This window comes from Aquarana catesbeiana, linkage group LG12 (genome assembly GCF_042186555.1).
Source record: "Aquarana catesbeiana isolate 2022-GZ linkage group LG12, ASM4218655v1, whole genome shotgun sequence".
NCBI lineage: Eukaryota > Metazoa > Chordata > Amphibia > Anura > Ranidae > Aquarana > Aquarana catesbeiana.
The window spans coordinates 18,341,784-18,361,193 of record NC_133335.1 but is presented as its reverse complement, the minus strand read 5'-3'; the positions used below and the strand labels follow the sequence as shown (position 1 = coordinate 18,361,193).

The window sequence follows — 19,410 nt, the reverse complement described above, 5'->3', positions numbered from 1 at the left end:
GTATGGTGGTTGTCGTGTGGTGTGTTTTTTTTTTTTTTTTTAATAATGAGCTTTTATTGTCACTTTAATGGTTAGGAAAACAAGAAACTTTTTAAACGGAGTTCCAGCCTGTATTAAAAAAAAACAAAAAAAAAACCAGCAGCTACAAATACTGTAGCTGCTGACTTTTAATTTAAGAACACTTACCTGTCCAGGTATCCCGCGGTGTCGGCACCCCAAACTGATTCTGTTCATCGGCTTCGGGCTCGGGTGCCGACATCCTTGCTAAGGGAAACAGGAAGTGAAGCCTTGCAGCTTCACAGCCTGTTTCCTACTTGCACATGCGCTGCACTTTCTGCATGATCCTGCTGTCTTCTGGAACCTGTGTCTCTCCCAGAAGGCTGCGGGGAGGAGGGGCCGGAAATTCCATAGATCGCCGCATTCAACGCATCCGCTTTGCCGCGATCTTACCTGGAAGTGGGAGCGGGTACTTGCTTTTGACAGGTATCCACTAACAAAAAATAAGGTGGCAGGGGGAGGGTGCGAACAAGCGGAGCTTCCTCTTTTTTTTCTACTTTTTTTCCTAAGAAGTTTGGTTTGCCATCCTTACCCATCTATGGCCAGCATTGCTCCCTCACCTCTCTCTGATCTCCAGACTCTGTAAAAGGCTCAAGTGGTGGATGATTGCGGTGACACTCTTCTCTCTTCTCGCCCTTACTAGTTTGTCTTTGTCTGTGGAGGATTTCCCAGAGATGTAACGTGCCACAAGACATAAACACTCTGCTGTTTATTGTACGATGATCTGTGGAATGTTGTGCCTGGTGGTCCCTCTGGAACTCTCAAACATTGTCCTGGTGTCCCGTCCCCCCCAGCCCCCCCCCCCCCACCACCACCACACCACAAGGTTTTGGAACACCCTGAGAGTGGAGATTGCTTACACTGCAATTTCCACTGCGTCTCCCTTCATCTAACCCTTCTCAGTGTACATGTTTCTCCCGTAGATAAGTCATTTTGAAGACTAAGCCATTATTCAGCCAGTCAGTTTTGAAGGGGGAAGTTTTACTGCCTGTAGCTGTGTGTTGGCGATTTGATTGGCTGAACATTGCTTCCCGCCACAAAGCAGCACTGTAAACATTTCCCCTCGGTTCTGCTTAACCACTTCACCTCCGGAAGATTTACCCCCTTTTCTGACGGGCCATTTTTTTATTTATTTTTTTTGGGCGATACGGCACTGCCTTACTTTGATAATTGCGCAGTCATGCAACGCTGTACCAAATAAAATTGATGTCCCCCCCCCACAAATAGAGCTTTCTTTTGGTGGTATTTGATCACCTCTGCGGTTTTTATTTTTTGCGCCGGAAACACAGAACTACCGTCAAAAAAAAAAAACCAAAACAATATTTTTTAACTTCTGCTATAAAACACATCCAATCAATAAAAATGTAAAAAAAAATCAAATTCATCAATTTAGGCCAATATGTATTCTGCTACATATTTTTGGTAAAAAAAAAAATCACAGTAAGCGTATATTGATTGGTTTGCGCAAAAGTTATAGCGTCTGCAAACTATGGGATATTTATTTGTATTTTTTTTTACTTGTAATGGCGGCGATCAGCAACTTATAGTAGGACTGCGACATTGAGGTAGACAAATTGGATACTGACTTTTTTTTTTGGGGGGGGGGGGGGTACCAGTGACACTAATACAGTGATCAGTGCTAAAAATATGCACTGTCACTTTACTAATGACACTGGCTGGGAAGGGGTTAACATCAGGAGCGATCAAAGGGTTAAACATGTGCCTAGCTAATGTTTCAGTGTAGTGTGGAAGGCATGGATCTCGTCCCTGCTTTACAGAGACAGGATCCATGCCTTCTATACCCAGGCAGACTGGCATTCTGTCAGTGTAACGAGCGATCAGCGGGTCCCGGCGGAGATGGAGTCCCGGCGGCACGCATTTGCGCCCAAAACCCAGAAGGTGCAGCATTGCATATTTATACGTGATTCTGCACAGTGCGGCCGCCCTGTAGCAATAAATCGGCTATGGAGCGCTCTGCAACTGGTTAAAGAGGAAGATGGGGACAGAGATGTTCATCATTATTAGAATAGGCGTAGGCTTGTACACACCTGAATGCACATGAGCTGCATTAAAATGTACGTTACTGTAAATGCGTATTGCAAAACTAATTGCACCCCAACGCACCGGTGTTAAATGGCACTGCAACGCACATATACACATGCTTTGCATTGGACCTATTTTTCCACATATTATGGTTTGTGCACAGCCTGTACATTTTGCATTTTGGATGATTCACCTAACACAATGCACCTTAACGCATGAGAACACTCTGTTCTGGGAATTTTATAGATAGGCAACTCCTATCCTCCTATTTGGTGATTTCAAATTAATAACTACTGCAGTAGGGAACAGACACAAAAGATTCCGCATCTTTCCAGATAGCTGTTCTGTTTATTCAACGAAATTTAAGTTTTTTTTATACACATGATTACGTAGGAATCACATTGATATTACAATGGTACTTTTATGGTAACAAGGGGCGTAACATAGACATGCTAAATTCTAATAAGGACTTGAAAGAATGCAAATAGTAATTAAAACATTATTAGCGCAGAGTGCAATACATACAAGGCAAAGCATACAAAATAGAATTCAGTTATGTACAGAATGTATGATTTCGTTAGCGATTCACTACGAGATTCAGTGGCTCTCAGTGCTGTATTACTTATATGTACCCCAGCTACATACAGTACTGTGTTCCAGCAGAGGGATGTGAACTTCCAGTCCCACTCCCAGGAATAAAACTGAGTGTGGCTGAGCGCTGCTGCATTTTCTGAATGAATACAAAGCTTCGTCTGATTGTCTGAGGTGGCAAGGTGGGCGGATGACTCGCAAAACACAGAGCTTCCTGTGAATGGCTGAGCATGCCGGCAAATGGAACCATTCATATCACCACGTCTCATGTCGCAGCAATTATGAAAAAAGGTTCCTGCACTACTTTTTTACCAATTTCACTGCAACTTGCATAGACTTCTGTTAAATGAAGACGCAAGCGGGAATGATATCGGCAGTGCAATACCACCTCCTCTGTGCAAGGGTTTTTTACAGAGTGGCCTTGTTCCTCCTCTTCTGGGGTCCCTCTGTGGCGCTCCTCCTCTTCTCGAGTGCCCCAACAGAGAATCGCTTTCCCTGGGGGGCACTCATGCGGGCACGCTCTCGTTTCCTGCTGCGTCCATTGGCACAGTCAGCAGGACCCGGACCTGCCCCCCTCCCCCCCCCGGCTCCCGTGTCATTGGATTTGATTGACCGCAGCAGGAGCCATTGGCTGTGCTGCTATCAATCTATCCAGTGAGGACCCGAGACACTGGTTGGAGCTGGTGTGCTCGTCCCCCATCGCTGGAAAGACCGGGTTCAGGTAAGTAAAAGGTGGGCTCTGGGGGGCAGCTGCAGCACAGCAGGTTTTTAACCTTAATGCATAGAATGTATTAAAGTCAAAAACCCTGACGGTAACAACCCCTTTAATGCATAGAATGTATTAAAACCTTCTGCCTTTTACAGCTCCTTTAAAGTGTAGCTCTGGGCAATAGTAAAAGATATAAAAATCCATACGCAGTACGTCTCTGCATAACCTACACATTTCCCTGTGTTTTCTCTACAGAGAGAGATGATCTACTAAAACTCTAGGGAGCTCCTGACTTCCTGTTTGAGGTGACAACGCTGCTTCTGCTGCAGTGAAGTCTCAAGCAGTGTTGTTGGCAGCCCTGCCCAATTCTCTGTTGAACTATGCAGCTCACCCCCCCCCCCCCCCCCCCCTTCATTTTATTGATAACAAAAGCAGTGAGTTGTTTTGTATTCGGGACAGCTCAGGCAGGGCCCTCTGACAATGCGGATGCAATAATAACCAGCTAGTTAGTAGTTGGAGAAGCTTTGTAGAGCCGGTATCTGTCGCCTCGTTTCACTTCCCCCTTTCTGCATCTACGCACCTCTGAGTGACGTCTCTGCCATTTTCTCCTGCTCGGTTGGCAGCTGTCATTTCTCTTTTATTTTCATTTCATGTCTGAATGCGTCTTTGCTGACCTCTGTCACATCGCCGTGTTTTTATATTTGTGGCATGGAATCTCTTACTCTAAATAACGGCAGCATTGACTGGCTGCATCTGAACTCACCCAGATTATACCTCCTTCAGAAAAGAGCAACGTTTCCTGTGTGGGGGAAGGATTCAGATAGTTCAGAGAAGTCCAATGCTAGATCTTTCTGTGAATGTTTTTCCCAGATCATCATCTAGGATGTTGGACTGGAGAGATGGCCCTGCATACACAACAATTCAGCTGCAGGTGTCTGAGACCCCCACCTGCCCCCCTCAGCAGGTCAGTGAATCTTGTAGTGTCCGGCTGGGGGTCATTCCCTTCCCTTTTGTGACCCCCCCTTCCCTGAATGTCTGGGTTCACGGTTGGCTACTTCTATAGAGGAATTCCAGATATGGATCCAGCTTGGACCAATGTAACTATTATATATACCTGTGTGTGTGTGTGTGTGTGTGTGTGTGTGTATGTATATACACTATATTGTCAAAAGTATTGGGACGTGTGGGGGAGGGGGGTGTGTCTCAGACACCTGCGGCTGAATTGGTTAGGTATGCAGAGCCATCTCTCCAGTCAAACATCCTAGATGATGATCTAGTAGGAAGTTTAAAAAAAAACTTGCCATACCTCTTACTAAATACTTTGGACTGTCTACTACGGCTGGGGAAAAAAAATCGATTTGAATCAAGTTGAGAGGTCAAATCGATTCAAAATTTCAGCAAATCGTTTTTTTTTTTTTTTGTTTTGTTTTTTTGTTTTTTTTGTTTTGTTTTCACCAGGACTGGCGCTGACACTGCGCCAGTCCTGAGAAGCTGCGGGCAGGAGTTTTTAGGTGAGGCCGCGGCTTCGGCCTAGTCCGCGAGGCCGGAGGCCGCGAACTAGGCCGAAGCCACGACCTCGCCTATAAACTCCTGCCCGCAGCTCCTCAGGATCGGCGCGGTGTCCAAAAAATAAAAAAAAACTCTTTGAATCGTGAATCGAGTTTTTTTTTTTTTCTTTTGAGAAAGTCGCCCAGCTCTACTGTCTACTTTCCGAAAAGGGGTAATTTGGGGGGTATTAGTACTGTCCTGACATTTTTCGACCCTGAAGAAATGGTTAGTACATCAGGATTGATCAATTTTCATATATATATATATATATATATATATATATATATATATATATATATATGTAATTCAAAGTGTGACAGCGCTAAAAGCTTGAAATTGGCCTGGGCAAGAAGGGGGTGAAAGTGCCTGGTATTGAAGGGGTTAATAAATCTGGATTGGAATCAAGGAAAGGCTGTTTTCTCTTCTGCTTTTCTCATTCATGTTGAATTCTGCTCTTAGTTTTAAGGAAGCCTCTCTGACTGCCCCTCTTTATTCTGTCCAGGCATCAAAGTCCCTCGTAATTTTCGACTGTTGGAAGAACTTGAGGAAGGACAGAAAGGAGTTGGTGACGGCACAGTCAGCTGGGGTCTGGTGGATGATGAAGACATGACACTCACCAAATGGACTGGTATGATCATCGGACCTCCTAGAGTGAGTAGGATTCCCTTATGGTCTAAATGTTTCTTTGTCAGTTGTTTGTGTCCAGGAGTAATTTAGGGTACAGCTGAACTCCAGACAAATGGCTAAATGCTCAGATCAAATCCATTATGGAGGCGTTTTTCTCTGCTGCAGTTATTTATTTCAGGTACTTATATAGAGCCATCAATTTATGCAGCACTTTACATATATATTGTACACTCACATCAGTCCCCGCCCTCGAGGATCTTACAATCTAAGGTCCCTGTCTCACATTCATACATACACCTACTAGGGCCAATTAGCCTACCAGCATGTCTTTGGCGTGTAGGAGGAGACCCACACAGGGAGAACATAACCAGCTCTAAGCAGGTAGTGCTGTGGTTCGGATTCAAACCAACGACCCCAGTGCTGCTAGAAGTGCAAACCACTCAGCCACTTACAGGTCTTGTCTCCCAACCAATCACTGGACAGTAAAAAAAGAGAAGCAGTAGACTAATTAGCTTATCTTTCTATAACACTGCTCTCTCGTTTGGTCAGCATACCCCATTGCTAACACACAATCACTGCAGCGCACCTGTTTGACGCCTTGTACTGCTTCTTACTTTTCCAGTGTGAGCACTGCTGTACAGGGAGAGCAACAGGCCAATACCAAATCAAATTCAGGTACTTGGCCCCCGCTCACACTAATTGCAGCTTTGAAATCCTGCAAAGTCACGTGATTTCAAAGCTGCATGTCAGTGCGACTTGGCCGACATCTGTGCAATTTCATGCACAGATGTCTATGTAAGTCACACCTGAAATCGGCCAAAGTAGCGCAGGAACTCATTTTTCAAATCGGTTCGGCACCGCAAAGTCGGCGTCGCACCAATTTGAACAGTTCCATTTCCAACTATAGGGTGCGGCTTGTCATGTGCTTTTTGACCTGTCAAATCACATGACAAGTCACACCGGTGTGAACAGGGGGCTTAAAATTGTCCTTCGCCCTGTTTGAAGAAAAATAAAAGTTGGGCTACAAATACTGAAACCACTGACTTTTAAAAAAAAAAAAAAAAAAAAAGGACACTTACCTGTCCAGTGGTCGAGCACCGTGCTCACCCTTCTTCGTCAGTTTGGACAAGTCTGTTCTTTGGAGAAAAGCAGGCTGAGTACCCAGTACAGCTAGAGAACTGATCACGGTGTGCTCTCTTGCTTAGTGTAGTCAGTTAGTGGGGCTGGCATTAACACCAGGGATTTCACACAAAGGAAGCAATACAAAGAGAACGTGATACTTTCTTATACAAGTACATGGTACAGCAGCCACATATCAGGAATGTGAAGTGTTGAGTAACAAACACTTTAAGGCCTGGTTCACACCTATGTGTTTTTTAGTGCTTTTTGTTTATTGCAGAAACGCACTACAGTCCATCTAACATGGTTTCCTATGGGACACGTTCACATCTATGCTTTTTTTTCAGCCGCTGCTTGTTTGAAAAGGTCCAGGGACTTTTTTTTTTTTTAAACGCGTTTTTGGTTCAAAAGACTTCAGTGGAGACTCTGCAGAAAAGCATGTAGTACGTTTTTGCGGCAATTTTGACACGTTTTGCGTTTTTTAATCTGCCCAACAAAAAATTGGCCAAAAAAAAAAAACGTTTAAAAACTGCAAACCGCACTGCAGAAACAGATCAAAAGCAAACTTCATAGGTGTGAACCAGGCCAAAAACTGAAGTTTATGCTGGCCGTGTTTTGCCTTCCCTGGTCCTTTCTTTTTTCCCCCGTGACCCCCTTTTTAGCTGACCCCCTCCCCCAGGACAACTGTGTTCACCGGACGCTGCGGATCCAGGTATTCGGGGCCCGATGATCACAATGTCGTCAAAGCTTTTATGAATTAATTCATAACAGCTGTGTTGTCTATGCTGTGATTGGGCCACAACTATCACACGGTACCTGGGCCAATTGCAGCACCCTGTACCATGTGATTAGCTGTAGCCATTCACAGATCACTAGTGATCACAGCTGTCATGAATGGTTAACCCATTGTTGAGAGTTTGCCGTTACAACGATCTTCATTGTAACAACAGACAAAATGTAAAAAAAAATAAACCCTGATCAATCCCCCAGAGTAGTACAGTGATACTATAGTGACACTGAACTACTCTGATAAAAGTATGTTAAAAAATAATAGTAAGAAATGAAAACAAAATTATTAAAAAAAAAAAAAATTTGCATCCCCTTGTACCTCTGTTTCCAGCTTGTTGTATAAAAAAAAAAACTTCATTACTTCCTGGAAGGTCCTTAGGACATGAAAACTGCTAAGACACAGGAAGGAGTTCACCAGCTCACCTCATTGAACCACACCCTGCATGTTCCCTTCCCCTTCAAGGAGATCACTTTCCCCCTCCTCTGCAGATGCACTTTTTTCCAATGTAATCAGTGATCACCATTCCTACTAAATACACAGTTTATTTGGCAGAGTGTGCAGGAGCTGATCGATCAGACAACAGCAGAGCTGTGGTATTGAAAACAGAAGTGTGTTCTGGGTTCTGTAAAGCTCACCATACAGTATACAATCTGATTGCACAATCTACTTTAGATATACCAGCAACTATGTAGTGCAAGGAACTCATGCTTTGGGTTGGGGGGCGTGACCGGATGTTGAGGTGAGGGAGAGAGACGCAGCCGGACCCAGTCCCTGCTCTGTCCCCGCTCTCATGCTGTGAGCTTCGCGGTAAAGCGGAGTGGGAGATGCTGCTGGCTTGTCCTTGTGGTGCCTGCTAGTTTTTGAGCGACAGATGCTGCGCAAGGAGCGAAGGAGGATCGGTGTCAGCAGCAAAAGAAACCTCGCGCTTGGAGCTCTCCCGGGAGGATTGACAGCGATGCGCCGCCTGTGTGAGAGAGAGGGGAGCGCGCCTACCCGGGATTGAGCGGGAGCAGCAGGGGTAGTCGTGTGTGTGGAGCCGACCCGACTCGTGCTGCAGCAGCCTTGAACTGGAGGGGTGAGTGATTCGCAGCAGCGAGTGTTGAAGGATATAGTGGGAGGACTGATGCAAACCTGTGAAACAATCTAAATAGCAACTGGAACCCCTGCATTGGTACTGGACACTTAGTATTACACAGCCATTGGAGGAGAGAGGCTGCAGTAGCCCTTGCTGAGGGATATATATTCACAGGTACACACCGCACATAACGGGCTCACCATGACCAGAAAAAAGGGGCTGGAGGAGACATCAGCACAGGAGGGTGCAGGGGCCCTAGCACAGCGTAATCCCAAAGAAAAAGGAAGCCAGGTAGCCGCCAAATTGGAGCGATTTGCTCATACTCCAAACCAACATGCAAGCACGACACCTAAAAAGAACAGCCACATAGGGGGGACCCAGCATCAAACTAGCCAGCCTGGAAGGAGAAGCCTTGCCCCTACGGGGGGTGCAGCGGTGAACGCCCCATTGGATCGGGGGGTGAACGGTATGGTGGAGGGGGGTCCTGGCTCAACCACGGAAATGGGAGATGGTGGAATAGCATCAATGGCTGAGAAGGAACCATCACTGAGAGACATCTTCCTAGCAGTAAATAGCTGTAAGGTATCTATCACTGTTCTATCAGCACAAATGGAAAGTTTTAAAGGTGAATTACTGTCGGTAAAAAATGATATGCAGGTGGTCTGCACTCGGACAGCAGTTTTGGAAGACAGGATCAGCCAGATGGAGGATGATGTTTCCCCTTTAAGACAGGAAGTCTCACTTATGAAAAAACAACTTAATGAATGCATGCAAAAAATGGACAGTATGGAAAACAGATTACGTAGAGAGAATTAAAGGGTGCTGGGCCTTCCTGAAGGCTGTGAAGGTAATAATCCTGTTAAATTTATGGAAGATTGGTTAAAGGAGAGATTCGGGAGGGAGACTCTCTCAGAATTTTTTTCCATTGAGCGTGCGCATAGAGTGGCCACTAGGACACGGGCTCCAGGGGGTTACCCAAGACCACTGATTTTTAAGCTATTATGCTTCAGGGACAAAACCACCATTCTCCGGAAGGCAAGGGAGATGAAGAATATTCAATATAGAGGTGCAAGGGTCTCAATATATTCGGACTTTTCTCCTGAGCTTCAAAGGCAGAGAGCCAAATTTATGGAATGCAAGCGCAAGCTGCAGCAGCTAAAAATTAATTATGCTTTATTGTATCCAGCACGCTTGCGCATTGTGGCACTGGGGGAAACTCAATTTTTTGATACTCCCACCGAAGTCACAACTTGGTTAGAAAAAAATATAGGAAGAGTACAGCGAGAAGAGGAAATGTAGAAAAGGCAAGAGATCTGGAAATCAAGAGAGGACTTTTTTTTGGACTCTTTTTTGGACTTTTTTTTTTTTTTTTTCTTCCCCCTTTTTTTCTTCCTTTTTTTTTATGAAGGGGGATTGGGGGGGGGGGGGGGGAGCACGTAAAATTTGTTGGTTTACAAGCACAATGGAAATAATGGGGATAGCTCCCCTCTTACTGGGTCCGGGGGTGGTAGGTTTGTTTTTCTCACCTTGAATAAATGTGTCCGGTCACTATAGAAGCCTCAGGGGCAGGGGCGTTGCTAGGTCTACAAAAGATCTGGGGCTAGAGCCCATAGCAGCGTAGTAAAGAAAGTCATATGTTTGGGCAGGCATACACATGTATATACAGTAATATACGTGTGTGTGTGTGTGTGTGTGTATATATATCCCCAGAGAGCCCCCCACTTACATCAGGGTTCCCAGAGAGCCTCCCCCTTAAATCTGGGTCCTTAGAGAGCCTCTGCCTTAAAATAAGGGTCCCCAGAGAGCCTCTCCCTTGCATCAGGGTCCCCAGAGAGCCCCCCACTTACATAAGGGTCCCCAGAGAGCCTCCTCTCCCCTTTGGGGACCCCTGCAGAGGCTCGGGGCTATTGGCCCTAGATTCGGGGCTATAGCCCCAAAAGCCACCCCCTAGCAACGCCCCTGCTCAGGGGTAGGCCCAAAATTGGGCAATGGGGACAAAAATAGTGGGGGGGTGGGGGGAGGTTGGGCGGGGGGAGGGAGGGGAGGAATATGTGTGTGGTGGGGAGGGGGGAAGGTTGATTCTGAAGTAAGGGGAAGTTCATCTCACAAATATTACAGGAGTCACATAAAGAGGTGGTTTAACTTTGCTAAGGGACACAAGGAGATAGGACTCATTGATGCATGGTAGTGGTGGCTTAAATAGCACTTGGAAATTAAAAAAGAAGCTCACTATATGTTCCTGGAACGTTCGGGGAGTTAAAGATAATTTGAAAAGGCAGATGATCCTTTCTACGGTAGATAAGGGGAAGGTTCAGATACTATGCCTGCAGGAGACGCACCTGGATAAGGATTCAATTAAGATAATGGATCATAAAAAATTTCAGACACAGTTTCATTCCACTCACACCCCGTATTCACGGGGTGAGTGTTTTGATAAATTCAGGGTTAGCCTTCTCCTGCAGCCATAGTAAGGTGGATGTAGCAGGACGGTATATTTTTCTCTATTGCACAATTGAGAATAGGAAATGTGTATTAGCTAACATCTATATTCCTCCCCCTTTTGGGAGGGAGGTTTTGGATGACCTAACTGAATTTATGGCGGGCTTCCCAGGGGTCCCGGTAGTAGCGGTCGGGGATTTCAACATGACCATGAATAATGAAGTAGACAGGTTTCCTTTAAAAAAGCTGGGTAGGGGAAAACCTAAGAGTCCGCTTCTACAATATTGTGATGAAGTGGGATTGGTGGACATCTGGAGAGAGAGGCACCCTGGGGTGAGACAATATTCCTGCCACTCCAGGACACATGCCACCCTGTCCAGGATAGACCTAGTGTTGGGCAATGAGGAATCGCTAGATATAGTGGGAGAAATAGTTTACGAGCCAAGGGGGATTTCGGACCACTCACCATTGATAATTGATTTAAAGGGTGAGAGAGGCCTTAATAAGGGTGACTGGAAAGTAAACTCCTTTTGGCTTGAGATTGAGGACGCGGGTACTGTGATGGAGAGGTTGGTGGAATTTGCAGAGTTGAATATAGGCACGGCTCCATTAGGGATAGTTTGGGACGCCCTGAAAGCTTTCCTCCGGGGGATCCTAATTCAAAAAATATCCCACACTAAGAAAAAATCACAGATAGAAGAACTAAAAGTTAAAGAGAGGGTTAGAAGGGCGGAAGAACAGTATGTTGAAGCTCCAACCCCATCCAGATACGAGGCGTGGGTAGAGACACAAAATGAGTATAGTAGAATGGTCTTGGAAAAGACGGAGAGGAAAAGGCTATTTCAAAAACGGAGGTTTGCCTGTGAGGGGGAGTGTGTTGGGAGGACCTTGGCCCTGATTATAAGGGCCAATGGCCCTCCAAATTCCATACCAGCGATTGAAGGTAGAGAGGGAACAATAAAAAAACACTAACCCAGAAATATTAGAAGAGTTTAGGGAGTACTTTAAAAATCTATATAGCTCGGCACAGGAAGACGTGGCGGGGGAAATGAGGGCTTTCTTTGGTCAGCTTAAGTTAACCCCGCTCACGAAAGAGGATAGGGAAATGTTGGAGGCCCCTCTGACACTTGTGGAATTACAAAGGGCTGTGGCAGACATGGCGAACCAGAAGGCCCCTGGTCCCGATGGTTTACCCATAGAAATTTTCAAAAAGTATGGGGATTTTTTGCTCCCCATGCTTTTGGAAGTACTAAACGGCACTGGGAAGGACGGTAATTTGCCTGCGTCTATGACAGAAGCCATCATAATAATGTTGCTGAAGGAGGGGAAAAACCCGTTAGAGGTGGCATCATATAGACCGATATCATTGTTATGTTCGGACGTGAAGATTCTGGCAAAGGCCCTGGCAACAAGGCTTAAGAAAATAATCTCTAAAGTAATCCATACAGATCAAACCGGGTTTATCCCGGACAGAGCTACAAGTACGAACATAAGACGAGTATATTTAAATATGCAGATCCCCACGGCGAATAGCGGTAAGAGAGCGCTCCTCTCGTTAGATGCCACCAAGGCATTTGATTGCCTGGAGTGGCATTATATCTGGAAGGTGTTGGCGGAACTCCAATTTGGCCCCAGCTTTGTTCATTGGCTGAGCCTTTTGTATGACAAGCCAAAGGCAAAAATCAGAGTCAACGGAGAATGTTCAGAATGGTTCCAATTAAGAAGGGGCACCAGGCAGGGGTGCCCTTTGTCACCCCTCCTGTTTGCCCTGGCAATGGAGCCGCTGGCTGCGGCCATAAAGGCGTCCCAGGGGGTTCAGGGGTTTAAAAGGAGGAGGGGAGAGGAGAAAATAGCAATGTATGCGGACGACATTTTGTTGTTCCTGGGGATCACACAGGATTCATTAAGGACGGCCATGGGGATGATTGAGGACTTTGGCCATTTCTCCGGGTTAAAAATGAATTGGGAAAAGTCAGCAATATTACCTATAGACCCTCTGACGGAGCCCCTTCCGTATCAAACCCCACAAATTAAGGTAGTAAATCAGTTGAAATACCTGGGGATCAATATCTCAAGGGATCCGGAGCAATATATCGCAGAAAACCTAGTTCCATTAACCACTTCAATACCAGGCACTTAGACATCTTCCCGCCCAGCCCAATTTTCACCTTTCAGCGCTGTTGCAATTTGAATGACAATTGCGCGATCATGCTACACTGTACCCAAACAATTTTTTTATCATTTTGTTCCCACAAATAGAGCTTTCTTTTGGTGGTATTTGATCACCTCTGCGGTTTTTATTTTTTGCGCAACAAATAAAAAAAGACCGAAAATTTCGAAAAAAAACAAGTTTTTCTTTGTTTCTGTTAAATTTTTTTGTAAATAAGTACGCTTTCTCCTTCAATAATGGGCACTGATATAGCTGCACTGATGGGCACTGATACGGCGGCACTGATGGGCACCGATGAGGTGGCACCAATGAGGTGGCACTAACGGGCACTGATGATGGGCACTGATAGGTGGCACTGATGGGCACTGATAGGTGGCACTGATGGGCACTGATAGGTGGCACTGATGGGCACTCATAGGTGGCACTGATAGGTGGCACTCATAGGTGGCACCGATGGGCACTCATAGGTGGCACCGATGGGCACACATAGGCGGCACTGATGGGCACTCGTAGGTGGCATTGATTGGCATATATGGGTGGCACTGATGGGTACTTATGTGTGGCACTGATGTGTGGCACTGATGGGCACTGATAGGTGGGCACTGACAGGTGGCACAGATGGGCAATGACAGGTGGCACAGATGGGCAATGACAGGTGGCACTGATATAGCATCGCTGGGCAGATCTGGTCATTGCTGGGCAGATCTTTGGCATAATAGTGCCAATCAGTGCCCATTTGTGGACACTGATTGGCACAGATTGGGCACATGTGGATGGCCATGGGGTACATACCTGGCCATCCACGTTGCCCCTTCCCTGGTGGTCCTAGTGGCATTCCTGGTAGTCCAGTGGGGTGATCTGCGGGGGGGCTGCGCTGATAAACAATCAGCGCAGACCCCCCCTGCCAGGAGAGCCGCCGATCGGCTCTCCTCTACTTGCGTCTGTCAGACGCGAGTGAGGAAGAGCTGATCAACGGCTCTTCCTATTGACAGCGTGATCAGCCGTGATTGGACACGGCTGATCACGTGGTAAAGAGCCTCCGCCAGAGGCTTTTTACCAAGATCAGTGTAGCGGTGTGTCAGACTGACACACCGCTCCACCGATCGCCGCGATGCGCGCCCCCGGGGGCGCGCTGCGGCATGTTATCCTGCTGGACGTCATATGACGTCCAGTCAGGATAACACAACCACTTCCCGGACGTCAATCCGCTATAGGGCGGGCGGGAAGTGGTTAATGAAAAAACTTAAACAGAAATGTCGGGTGTGGGGACGGTTGCCTCTGTCGGTCGCCGGGTGCTGTAACCTGATAAAAATGGTTTGGATGCCGCAAATCCTATATATTATACATAATTCACCTGTTTGGATCACTAAACGTTGGTTCAACAAAATGGACAGCTTATTCAGAGAGCTGATTTGGAAGGGCGGGGCAGCAAGGATCGGCTTGCAGACGCTCCGGCGACCGGCAGAGAAGGGGGGACTGGGAGTGCCGGATCCGGGATGCTATTTTTTGGCATCACAGGTCCAGCATATGGGAGGGTGCAATAGGCCCGGGAAATGGGTAACAGGGAATAATGTACTACTAAGCGACACTAACCATGACACTATAGTAGAAGCGCTGGAGGCGGACTCCTTTATCACTAGATGTCCTACCACCCAGTTGGTCAAGAGCTGGACTAAGGTTAAAAAAATAATGGGCTATGTAGATTTTTCTGAGTTTTCCCCATTGTGGGAAAATAGCAAGCTCAATGAGGTAAAAATGGGGAAGATTGAGGAGTGGGATCGGCAGGGAATCCATTATCTCTCACAGCTTTATAAGGCTGGGAGTTTAAAAAAATTCCAGGAGCTAGTGATTGAATTTGCGATCCCCAGCTGTTCATTCTACAGATACTTGCAGGTAAGGCACGCCCTAGACGCACAATTTAACGGCAAGGAGCCATTATGGAGCGATATGATTTCTGTGAGAAAACTGGTCGACTCAGATTCCACGAAAGGTCTAATCTCTGATATGTACAGTAGTTTAAGAATCTCGATCCAGGGGGACAGAGTGGAAGATAAAAATAGGAAGAAATGGGAGGATGAGGTTGGGATAATGTCGGACAGTCAATGGGAGTATGTATTGTCATCTGGACCCAGAGTTTCCCTCTCTCCATCACAGGTAGTGTCTCATTTATATCTGATATATAGGGTGTATTTTACACCATTAAAGATGTTTAGGATGGGGAGGAGGGAAGACTCGGGGTGCCAGAGGTGTGGAGGAGAGAGGGGAGATCTATTACACATGTTCTGGCGCTGCCCCAAACTGTATAGATATTGGAAAAGTATTGTGGACAGGATAAATTGTATTTTTAAGACATCACTGAGCATGGGTGCTAAGACCTGCCTACTAGGCCTAATGGAGGAGCAACAGCCCGCGAGAGATACACAGACCGCAATAGTCAGGTGCCTGTTTCAAGGGAAAAAGCTTATAGCCAAGAATTGGCAGAGATAAGAACCCCCGACGGTCGAAGAATGGGTGAAAGAAGTAAAGGAGGACGTTAGTAGAGAGAAACTCATATATAAGAAAAGAAGTAATCACAAAAAATTTGAGAAAATATGGAAGGATTGGGTGATGTGGGAGGAGCACAGAATGAATGGTGGGGGAGAATAAGGTTTAGAGGGGTTGGGGGGAGGGGGATGGAATGGGGGAGAAAGAAGGGGGGAAAATTTTTGCATGTCCCTTCGGTAGAGGAGGGTATCTTATTGATGTTCATGCTCTTTGCTTTTTATGTGGACTGTTGTATAAATGTGGTAAAAGTTGAGGACTGCGCAAATGCTGGTTATGTCAGTCTCCAGAATGTGACCTGATCTGTTTTTTAATGTGAAATTTTTCTTTTCAATAAAAAGGATTTAAACAAAAAAAAAAAAAAGGAAAAAAAAAAAAGAAAAAAAAAAAAAATGTAGTGCAAGGAACTCACATTCCCACATGCATTTTTCTTTTTTGGGGGGGGGGGGGGGGGGGGGGGGGATGCGGTGCAAATGCAGGGTGTGTGTTAATGAGGTGAGCTGATGAACTACTTCCTGTGAGTTTTCATGTCCTAAGGTCCTTCCAGGAAGTAATGAAGAAGTTTTTTTTATATACAACAAACTGGACACTGAGGGTAGGGGCTGTGTAGGATAAATGGAAAGCTTTTTTTATTTCTGCAATAATACCAACAACAAAAGTTCCTCGCGATCCAGCGCTGAGGGATTGATTAGTATTAAACCACCTAAGGCATGTCGTTCCAAGAAAGTCATAAGACGTGACCGTACCACAGTTCATCACTAAAAAGGTTTATTCAAATGCAAAAATTCCATGAATGAAAAGATGATTTGAAACGCGTTGTCATGGCTACAGCCAGCCGACCGCTTCCGACAGCTCCACCTTGCATTCCAGCGACCAGCCTCGTTATTGCAAGACAGTCCGGCATTGCTCCGAGTTGACATCACATCCGGCGCACCATCTGTCTACACCAGCGGCTTACAGCACCCCCACACGGAGTCTCCTGCCTGGTCCAGAGTGGGTCTCCCTACATCACTGACCCCACCAACCAGGGATCAGTTACCCTCTCCATCAGGTCTGTGCCATGACACGTCTGGTCCCAGCACCGCCTTTTGGTCCTCCTCAGCACACTGGCCCTGGTATGCAGGTGTCAGCCAGCCAATGCCTCAGGTGGTTTGTACCAATTAGCAAGGGGTTAACGTGCTACAATGCTTTTTTTAATTGACTAAAACTTTTTTTTTTTTTTTTGTTTTCAACTAAACGTCTGTGTTTCTTTTTCAGACAATTTATGAAAACAGAATATACAGCCTCAAAATAGAGTGTGGACCTAAATACCCAGAATCCCCTCCGTATGTTAGATTTGTAACAAAAATTAATATGAACGGGGTGAATAATTCTAATGGAGTGGTGAGTGTCTTCTTTTAATTATTTTTAATTTATCCCATTTATGACTGAATTGGAAGTTTCCTCATTACTGTAGAGGGCTCTATGCTCAGAAATTCGTTTTAGGATCAACATGCCTGACATGGTTTGCTTATAGATCATTTTTAAGGTTTTTTTTCTTTTTTGAAGTATCATGCCTTTTCATTTCTGATAAGAGTTCTATATATATATATTTTATAAACATGTATAAAATACATTTTTAAAATGTGTGTGTGTGTGTGTATATATATATAACTTTTCAAAGTAGAGGAAAGCCCACTGACCAAAATATAAGAAAAAGACCAGGGATCGCTGCACTTAATTTCTTTATTGAACCAAAGTTCAAACAAACATTACACGATGTGTAAGTTCATTACGTTTCGTGCTCACAAGCTTACGGCCTTCTTCAGATCAAACACACAGGGCTTTCTTCAACAAGAATGCAGTGGTGCCGGAAAGGAAGGCTGGGTGGGCTATTGATGCCGGCTTCTGGAGGAATCTATTGGGGAGTGTAGTATTGCAGAGGAAGTGGATTCACTTTGCTGGGGGGGTCTATTTCTGCGGGATGAGGGGGTCTTATGTTGCCGAAGGGGATCTAAAGTCGAGGGTGAGAGTCTATTTACATTTTTTTTTTTTTTTTTTTTTAATCTTTCACTTTTATTTTAAGCTTTTAATGATTTCCCTTTAAAACTCTGTCTGCAAACACAAAGATTCTCCCCAGGGAACAAGGAAGAGAGATTGAGATACTCTGACTTCTCATCTTTTTTTTTTTTTGTTTGTTTTATGTTTTTATTTTTTATTTTTTTCTCCCCCCTCCAGGTGGACCCAAGATCCATATCCGTTTTAGCAAAATGGCAAAATTCCTATTGCATCAAAGTTATCCTGCAAGAAATGCGACGTCTAATGATGTCAAAAGAAAATATGAAACTTCCTCAGCCGCCCGAAGGACAATGTTACAGCAATAAAAAAAAAAAAAAAAAAATGAAAAAAATGAAAAAAAAATTAAACGACAAAACAAAAAAAATCAAAAACAGCAAAAATGAAAAAAAAAAAAAGTTCATGCCCAATTTAAGAGGAAAAAAAGATGAATTTAAGCTGTCTTCATTTTCTGCGGTAGTCAGTTTTCTAGACACATCCTGTAGACCTCAGACTTACTGGAAAGGAAGTTCCGAGATAAAAAGTCAGTTTTTTTTTTTTTTTTTGTTTTGTTTTTTATCTTGAGACGCTGTAAATTATACTAATTTTATTTTATTTTTGTTTTTTCCCATTTTTCAGAAAGAAACAAAAATATGAATTTGTGCTATAACCATTAATCCTGTCTGCATAGTTGAAGTTCTGGTGTCGAGAAAAAAAAAAATCTATTTAAATTTATTACTGTTTAAGAGACGTGTGGCACATTTATTTGACTGTGAAAACATGTATCACACAATCATATTGCTGCAGTTATTTTTCTTTTATTTCTTCCTCCCTGATTTTACTTTTCCTGGCTTTACCCTTCTAGTTCTGAGCTTTCGGTCTGACAAAGCTTTTTTTTTTTTTCCCCTTCCAACCCCCTTCTCATTTCATTTTATTTTACTTCCTCTATTTTTTTTGTGTGTCCAGTTTTCAAGCTGGGTTTCATGGACTACTAATGGGAAAGCGTGCTAACTTGGGTCACCCACCCCCTACCCCTGCCCCTCCCCCCTTTTCCCTTCCTTTTTTTGTGTCGTCTTTAATAAATGCTGGATATGGCAGATTGGCTTGTTTGGTTTTTGTTGAACAATGTAGGATGGGGGCTCTCTTTACGTTGGTGTGTTGTGGTTCTATTAACCACTTTCGTACCGCCCTATAGCAGATATACTGCTAGTAGTGGCATTACAGGACGATTTGCCGATGCGCAGCATCCCTGTTACTTGGCGCAGACCTTCACCCACTCCATCTGCTCCTCCAGCTCAGACATAGATGCTGAAGTCTACATGCGTTATTCCTGGCACCTTTGGATTGGATTATGCAATTAGAACATGGTGGCATCCCAAAATTTCACACCTTCCGTCATGTTTTTGGACAGTCAACATCTGTCTTTACACATTCTAAAAAACAAAACCGTAAAGTTAGCCCAATTTTTGTTGCACAATGTGAAAGATGTTACGCCGGGTAAATAGATACCCAACATGTCATGCATTAAAATTGTGCACACTCATGGAACAGCGACAAACTAAGGTATTTAAAAAATCTCCATAGGCGACGCTTTAAAATTGTTTAACGTATACTAGTTTAGAGGTAGAGGAGGTCTAGTGTTAAAATTATTGGTCTCACTCCTATGA

General features: G+C 44.8%; 1 protein-coding gene across 1 annotated transcript; it reads left to right on the top strand.

The window, feature by feature from the left end:
* Positions 1 to 5,417: 5,417 nt before the first annotated feature.
* Positions 5,418 to 18,840, top strand: UBE2V1 (ubiquitin conjugating enzyme E2 V1). Its single transcript, XM_073607273.1, has 3 exons — positions 5,418 to 5,599; positions 16,967 to 17,092; positions 17,927 to 18,840. The coding sequence occupies exons 1-3, from the start codon at positions 5,555 to 5,557 to the stop codon at positions 18,326 to 18,328; spliced, it is 573 nt and encodes a 190-aa protein (XP_073463374.1). The 5' UTR covers positions 5,418 to 5,554; the 3' UTR covers positions 18,329 to 18,840.
* The last annotated feature ends 570 nt before the right edge of the window (positions 18,841 to 19,410 follow it).

Bases quoted from the DNA above. Each gene is read 5' to 3' on its own strand.
- UBE2V1 (XM_073607273.1), top strand. From the start codon at position 5,555: ATGACACTCACCAAATGGACTGGTATGATCATCGGACCTCCTAGA. The intron at 5,600-16,966 runs GTGAGTAGGATT...TTTCTTTTTCAG, and splicing joins TGATCATCGGACCTCCTAGA to ACAATTTATGAAAACAGAAT. The intron at 17,093-17,926 runs GTGAGTGTCTTC...TCCCCCCTCCAG, and splicing joins TGAATAATTCTAATGGAGTG to GTGGACCCAAGATCCATATC.